At 38.5% G+C, this 8404-nt stretch overlaps 1 protein-coding gene across 1 annotated transcript in view; it reads right to left on the bottom strand.

Moving 5' to 3' along the window:
• LOC126484367 ((Lyso)-N-acylphosphatidylethanolamine lipase-like) overlaps positions 1-2926 on the bottom strand; it is a 64146-nt gene extending 61220 nt beyond the window's left edge. Inside the window, exon 1 of the mRNA XM_050107838.1 lies at positions 2642-2926. Coding sequence (XP_049963795.1) covers positions 2642-2685 — 44 coding nt within the window. The 5' untranslated portion in view covers positions 2686-2926. The remainder of the gene's footprint in view (positions 1-2641) is intronic.
• Between the last annotated feature and the right edge of the window lie 5478 nt (positions 2927-8404).

Consider the following 8404-nt stretch of genomic DNA (forward strand, 5'->3'; position numbering starts at 1 on the left):
CCACAATTCCTACTAATCACAATCCAAACTAATTACCAACAATGAAAAACACAACCCAAAAGACTGTAAAAAACAGCATTAACACCAATTTTTAAATGCAATTTCTACAGCTGCTCCACTACTGAATTGTCCCGAATAGAAAACCCTGTACATATTTGGTGAGTGAACCTCATCATTGTTATTGCTAAACATTTATGTGTATGACTTTACAGGCAACGTTGAGAGGTCGGCTGCCAGAAACGGACTAAATGCTGACCTTCTGTAGGTCTTCCTGTACTTTGTACATTCTGATAAATTCTCTGTTGAACTATATCACAATCACTATTATTCACTAATATACCCACACAGTAATAAAAGCTGAACATATGATTTAAAACTTGTCTTCAGATTACAAAAAAGTATAAGATTTAACACTAGAACTGCCAACAGGACATTTCTGTCCCTTAGCAAAATTTTGTTCCCTCTGCCAATTCTATCTGTTTTAGGTCGTCAATGAGTGTTCGTGACTTTCAGTATTTCTTAGCCTACCTCATTCTGAAATAAAGTCTTAACACCTTTCGAGAAAAAAATAATAAATACCTAGGACTGCCAATGTGACATTTTTGTCCCACTTCATACTAGGTGCCAATGAATGCTACACATGTTGGTAACCTTTATTGCATCTGTTGCTCCAATGGAGATATGAAACTTTAAGTGTGGCTTCTTTGTCAGAATAAAACATTACATAAACAAAACAAACAGGCACTGTGACAGTGTAGCTCATCACTGTTGTCTATTGATGAGCAGATGTTAGCTTTGACAAATAATACTGAAGAAGCTGAATCAGAAAAATAAGGTGTAAATGGTATTTCAACTGGTTCTGATACTAAAACAATTACATGAGGGAGTTCAAATGGCTCTGGGGCAGCAATGAAAATTGTGATGAATCTTCATGCGTACATGGTAATGGAAATTTGAAGAAATAAAATGTTTCCGAAATCAAATGGTTTTGTTTTATTGATCAAAGAGAGGTGTGTACAGCACTGAGGGATGAAGTATCATTAGAAGAGCTTGATGCATTTCTTGCCATTCTCTATGAAAGGGTACCACTTAATCTCTGGTCAAGAAATGGGCAATCTATAGGTTTCTAAAATTGACACTAACTTCCGTTTGCCACACTGTCTACATCCTTCAATTGTAGTCCACTAAATTCATCATCAAATGCTTGCCACCCAGGCTCGTGTGCCACCCAGGCTCGTAATACTTTAACGATCTCTGGATCAACAACACTGTCTGCTCTTTCAGACATGCATGTAAATTTGATAATTAATTTTATGTACCATGGCTCATTTGCACAATAAATTGTAATGATGCACAACGAGTAATTTCACATTCACATCACAAATTAAACTGTAAATACGATGCCATACGGTTCATTTGTAACATTATTATGACACACAGTACAACTACCGTTTTGCAATCTTTGGCTGTACTTATCTACCCCTGCTATCCATCTATACTTCTCATTCTTCTTGCATTATTGTTTTATTTTCAATTTGGAACAGTTAATTCTTCAGGTTTTGTCGTCTTTATCTAAAGTCCCATTTGCAATGGTAGCCAGCAACATATTGTCCATTGAGTTTGTAGAGAAGAAAAGTGCTCTGATTAGTTTCAACTGAGGTGTATTTGTACAATCACAATGATATTCATATAAACTTCACCATATTGTTTACAGTTTAGTTTGGGGTTCTATATTCTTGTGTTGAGGTTTTCAACAAGATTCCATCTGACAAGGAACGTAATTGAAAACCACTACAAATTGAAAGGAAATTAAAAACTAGCTTCATTAACTACTATTCCAACAAATTAGCTGAGTATTTAGTTTCAAGTAATAAAAATTCCTAATGACCACATTGTTGTTTTTGTCCTCGAGCCAAAGATGGAACAGATTCCGCTCTCAAGGGGTAGCCTATCCTCTGCAAGCCTCTTCATCTCTGGACAACTATTACATCGTACATCCAGTTGGACCTGCTTGCAGTACCAAGTCTTTGATTCCCTCCGCATTTCACACCACCACCATATCATGGCTCAAATCAGACGGGCAGTATCTAACGCTCAAGTTGTATCAAAGTCTGCATGTAGTGTCTCATTGTAGACAGTGGACTTAAGGCACGAGGGGTAATATTTTCCAAAACGTTGAAAATTAAGTAGCCAATATTGATTACAGGTAAAGATGTCAATTACAATCATTTTAGAGAACTCTGAACGGAAATATTTTCAAGAGGGGAGAGCATATACAAGACACTAAGAGAAGAACACATTCTGAATGGCAAATGGGGGGTCGTCCTTCAAACAGCGCTGGTATAACAACCGTAAAGTTTACTTACACTACAAAATCTCAAATAACGATAGATTTATCAAATAATTTCTGTTCGGTGAGACATCCTGCAGTGTGGCATTGCACGGTGGAGTATGCAGCTTAAAAATTCTCCAGTGGCGTCTAATGTAACGAAAGGCCTTCCTAAAAATAAAACTTCCCTACACAGAGCGCTTGCCAAACCAACTAGAACTGATAAGGCTCTGTCGGTCTACCTTATTTTCAAACACTCCTAAACCTTATTTCCAACGAAATTATTATTTATGATTACAGAAAATACTCAACCTGAATCGGCTTTTCACGCTCACAACCCCACCTTCAGCTGCCATTTTCAATTAGCAACTTTCTTATCAGGTGGTACTGAAATGACACTTCACGTAAACTAATACGCTGCCGGTTATTGTCAGTTCATGTTCATATTAAAGTGAGAAGGAGCCATGAGTAAAGAATGATATAACTTCGCAAAACTCCACATTACGTCATCCATTCCCAAATACAGGCCAAACAACAAAAATACTAAAAATTTTCCAAATTAATTACATGACGCCCTTCAAGGCTAACACAGTCAAAGACTAAACTACAACTGTCATTCGTTAAACTCTATTAGACATCTTTGCTTTCTCGCTAAACCAAAGAGAATACATTAATCCAAAGACAATTTCACTCTCAGCAATTGCGGTGGATTCACGTTTGAGGGAACATCACCACAGTCTAATATAACAATCGCGACACTTCGCCTCGATTTTGTTGCCTACAGCGCCAGCAGCGCCCCAAGCGGCTGGTAGGTTACACTGTGAGTTCGGCGCGATCGAGAAGGAGAATAGTGGTTGTTTATTTTGATTTTTACAATGGCTTTTACTGGCGGGAGCGTTTGTAGCGCAATAAATTGCACCAACAACAGAAAGAAGACACCAAAGCTGTCTTTTTTTAGGTTTCCTAAGGATCCTGAGAGGTATAACCATCATGTTACTAAACTGTATCGTCAGGATTCACTTGCAAACTATATGTGTATAAATGATGAATGTTTCGTTTTAGGAGCAGAAAATGGCTTGTTAATAGCAGGCGAGAAGACCTCATGAAGAAAGACCCAGTGTACCTGTATAGTAATATTAGGTTTTGTTCGCTACATTTCGAACAAAACCAGTTCATGAACGCAGACAACAACAAACTCGTGTGGAATGCAGTACCCACCCTGTTTGACATTCCAAATAAGCCACCTCAGCTGACGATGAAGAGGAAACTGCCACAAAGATTCGACAGTCAATCTAAAGCAGTAAAACAGTCCTATGACACAGAAGCAGCTGGTTCAGCTCACCATGTATCAGTGCCAGATTCGTGTGAATCGTCAACACAGACCTGCTTTGACGATGAAGTGGTTAGATTAAGTGCAGCTGTTCGTGTCTTGCAAAAGCGTGTGAAGTGTCAGAATGTGCAAATCGCTAGACTTCGAGCGAAACTATTACGGGACAAGGAAAGTGCCTACAGACAGCGACAGAAATTGTATCAGAAGGAGCAAGTGAACAAGGACAAACGAATGTTAAAGACTATAGGATCCCGATATTTAAAAAAAGATGCCCTTGACTTGTTGTTAAGCCAGATTAGCATGCCATTGAAAGAGAAACGTGCTGCAAGATGGAAAGACGAAAATAAGCTGTTTGCTCTAAATTTACTATATTACAGCACTCAGGCATACAGGTTTTTATCAGAATGTTTTATGCTTCCATCAGTGCGTACACTACAAAGGTATGTGGAAGGCATACAAATAAAATGTGGGATAAGTGACAATATATTCCATCTTTTAAAGCAAAAGGTGCAACATTTTTCTGATAATGATAAACTTGTGAATATGTCATTGGATGAAATGTCGCTAATGGCAAATTTGACATATGACAGCACTTCTGACACTGTTATTGGTTTTGAGGACTTTGGGTTTACACGCACAGCTAAAATTGCCAACAGTGTGTTGGTGATAATGATTAATGGCATTTTTTCATGTTTCAAACAACCATTGCTTTACTGTTTTTGTAAAGGAACAGTGGGAGCTATTCATTTGACTGCTATATTTTATGAAGTAGTCAAAAGACTTAAGGAAATTGGCTTGGTTGTGAAGACCTGTGTGACTGATCAGGGTTCAAATTTTGTGGACTGGAGAAAGAGACTGGGAATTACACAAGACAATCCAAGTTTGGTATATGAGGAGCAGAAGATCTATTTCTTCTATGACACCCCACATTTGTTTAAGAGCATCAGAAACAACCTATTTAGGTATGACATAATTCATACATCAAATGATGGTTTGGTTGGTACTGCTTCTTGGAAGGACATTTCTCAGCTCTATTCAAATGACTTGCACAGGAAATACAAGTTAGCTCCCAAGCTGACTAAAAAAGCTGTCGAACTGCCAGCTTTTTCAAAAATGAAAGTGGGTACTGCAGTTCGTGTGTTAAGCCATACAGTGGCAGCTGGTATTGACACACTTGTGTTTTGTGGTAGTATGCCATTATCTGCAACTGGCACTTCAGACTTTTGTCAGAAAGTTAATGACATTTTTGATATCTTTAATACATACAGTGTGAAAGGGCCTGTGCATCTAAGGAACTGTATTAGGAGTGATTCAGAGCATCTGGATGTTCTACATGTGATGAAGCCATGGATTCACTCTTGGAAATTTGTAGGCTCTGATGGAAAAGATTACTCCTTGAGGATAAAATGTGTAAAGGGGCTTCTAAGCAATATATGTGCTTTGGAAATGCTTGCTGCCGAGGTACTGACTGGAACAAAATTGTACTTATTCTCACGTAAAATTAACCAAGACACATTGGAAAACTTTTTTTCAACTATAAGGCAGAGAGGTGGTTTTTGCAGCAACCCATCTCCAAGGCAGTTTTGTGCTGCATTTAACAACTGTACACTAAGCAAACTGATAAATTCTTCTAATGTGGCAAGCAGTAATTGTGAAGGAATTGACTGGGGTCAGGCAATACTGGACATGAAATCTGCTCAAACATTAAAGGTCTCACAGTTGTTATGCAGTAGTGATACAAGTTCTGCAACAAAGCTACCAAATGTGGAAGTTCCAGCAGACCTTGGAGAACAAAACAGTATGAGATATGTCTTTGGTTACATCTTGAAGAAACTTTTTTCTTTACATAATTGTGTCAAGTGCAGGAATCTACTTGTAGACAACAGCCAGGACTTAGATGCAAATGACAAATTTTATTGCCATTTCAAAAGTTACGAAGACAATTTTGGAAGCTTGGTTATTTGCAGTGAAAATATTTGTTTTTTTTTGTAGGGATTGTGAAAATCAGATGGCTTCAGTTTTTGATGAACATTCTCACAAGAAAAACTGTGGTGAATTATATGTGAACTTGTTGATGGCTGTCCCAAGTTTTCCTCCTGGATGTTGTGAAGAAACTAAGCTGCTGTTAATCAAGTTATTTGTTAAAGTGAGACTCGTTTACAGGCCGAAATATTGGAATCAAGACGTAGTTTCTAACAACAAGAAAGCAAATAAGAAACTGAAGAAGTTGGCTCATTTGGGCTGCTGATTTCTTTGGTATGTATTTCGTTCACTTCTGTTGTTAGTCACTTAATTTCCCTTGCTTCTTTCGTGTGATGACATTATTTTGTCAGCACCTTCTTCACTGACAGATTGTTTGAAAATTATACAAATATTTGGTTTTTCGTGAAATGTAGTGTAATCAGCTCATTATAGTGTTTTCAGCATATTCTTCCCACTATTTGGCAGTTGCTTGTCCCACTTAGAATAATAAAAAGATGAAGGTCGTACTTGTGGCAACAGGCGAAAATGACAAACAAACGCAGTAGGCCTACAGAACGATAAACGAGCTGTCGATCGTTTTTGCAAGTAGAGGTACATGTCTGTGCTTCTGACATGTGAGTCTGTGTGTTTATATTCTTTTGATATGAACGTGGTAAGCTGCAATTCTGTCCAATGTCACAAGTGTTTCTTCACGAATGTGTTGTAGCTTGCCACTCTATTCATGATTTTTGTCCGTGCTGGCGCTTATTTTAGAATCATTTTTAGAAACATATATGCCTTCTGATACCACACAAACCCTTGGAGGCAAGAAAATAACTCAAATAATGCGGAAATTACGTAGGAAATGGATGTAAACAAACATTATGCTTACGACGCGTCTGACGTTCACCTTACCTACCGCTTGGAGCGCTAGTGTCGCTCCATCTGTCAAACGGCAACAACTTTTACAGCAGTGAGTGTCGCGACTGTTATATTAGACTGTGACATCACCATCATGTGCTTGAACGTCGACGGTCAGAGGAACTCCTGAGCAAACACACTACACGGTACGTCAACGTCGACAGAACGTCGTTACGTTACAACTGGTTCGTAACATACTCAGCAGTGGCGCTATTTTGCAGTTCATGGTAGAACGTCATAAACTGTCGAAATTTACTTTACAGCAGTTTGAATATTGCTGTTGCTCATGATGATGAGGAACAGAGAGCAAAAAGAGTATGGGTTAGAAAAATGTTAAAATCGAGACTGCGAAGGAGAGTTCCACACTCTTTACAAGGAGCTGGAAGAGGAGGAGTAATCGTTCTATGAATATTTCAGAATGTCTAAACAATAGTTTTTTATCTGTTAAGCAAAATACAAATAAAAATTACGAAATTAAATTAAAGATTTAGGCGTCCAACATCACCTCGACACAAGAAGATGGTTTGTGTACAGTATATCTAGATGGGCCATTTTAGTGTACTTGAATTATGTTTACATATGTTTCTGCTACTTGCTGTTCATCGTTAATTTGTTACGAATCTTATTTCCAACTTCTGCACGCCGTTTAAGCTTTATCATAGATTTTCTTTTCGCTGTTCCACTGGAAAAATCGCCAGTAAAGCAGAACAAGACATGTGTCCTTTATTTTGCAGTATATTCCTTCAGTGTATAAAATAAAATGCTTTAACCTAGTATTGTCTTCCAGTACGCATTAACACCTTTTTGGAATGGCAGTCAGTGGGGAATACTTTCGTATAAGTTCACATTGTGTACATAATGTAACAGTTGCTCGCCAAGTAGGCCTCATATGGCCCATCGAAACATACTTCCTACTTCCCGAGAAACTTTGACGTGAGGTGAAGTGTCGATGACATTCTGTTGACGGCGTGTGTGTATGCCACCATCTGAACTACAGAAGAAAATCTTTTGACGTGACTTACGTGGTGGTGACGTTCCATCAAGTGTGAAGTCACATTTATTCTATATAACATCAACGGAAAAGAACAGATCATCACTTGATGTCGCCGTTAAATGTAGAAGGTTCACACTATCAGAACAGAAATTAGCTGCATGTACTCCTTTTAAAATCGCCAGTGGGGTCCTACTACATCGTCTCCGAACTCGCAGTCTCTGTACTTTCGGAGACATGACTCAGTGGTCTCCGCTGCTGCCCACTTAGCTGAATACTCGCCACTTGACCATGTTGTCACGTAGAAGTGAACTATATCAAATGCAAAAGGAAATCGAATATACGAGTTCGCAAGGATAACCGGGGACTAGTGGCACTGCCACTCATATGCAACCGTCGGGAGTGACGATTGTTATATTACCAATAAAGTGACTAATCGGTTGCAGCTTTCACAAAATGGATTCGTAGTCAGGGCTGACTTGTATTGTTAGCCAAAAAAGAGGTCGTAATAATACTTAGAAAGTGTATTTATGTGCAAACATACACTTTTTTAGATGGAAAAATGTTTATTGACCCTAACAAACTAAAAGTAGGGTAAATTAGAATGTCGGTGGTGTTTGTTGCAGAATTCTACTGCGAGTCGTTTACGAGATATCGCTTTTTGAATAGTTTACACACCTACGCTTGTTTGTGCCATTCAAGCTGCGTAGTTGCTTATAGTGTGTTTGTGCGTCGCTTAAGTGCCTTATAACTTGCTAGACAGTTCATGTGTGACACTCTACACAGAAATTCGTGAGTGGGCGATGGGATTAACAACGCAGAAAAAGCTGATATGCTCATGGTGTATGGAGAGTGTAGGAAGAATGCAGTT

This window comes from Schistocerca serialis, chromosome 6 (genome assembly GCF_023864345.2).
Source record: "Schistocerca serialis cubense isolate TAMUIC-IGC-003099 chromosome 6, iqSchSeri2.2, whole genome shotgun sequence".
NCBI lineage: Eukaryota > Metazoa > Arthropoda > Insecta > Orthoptera > Acrididae > Schistocerca > Schistocerca serialis.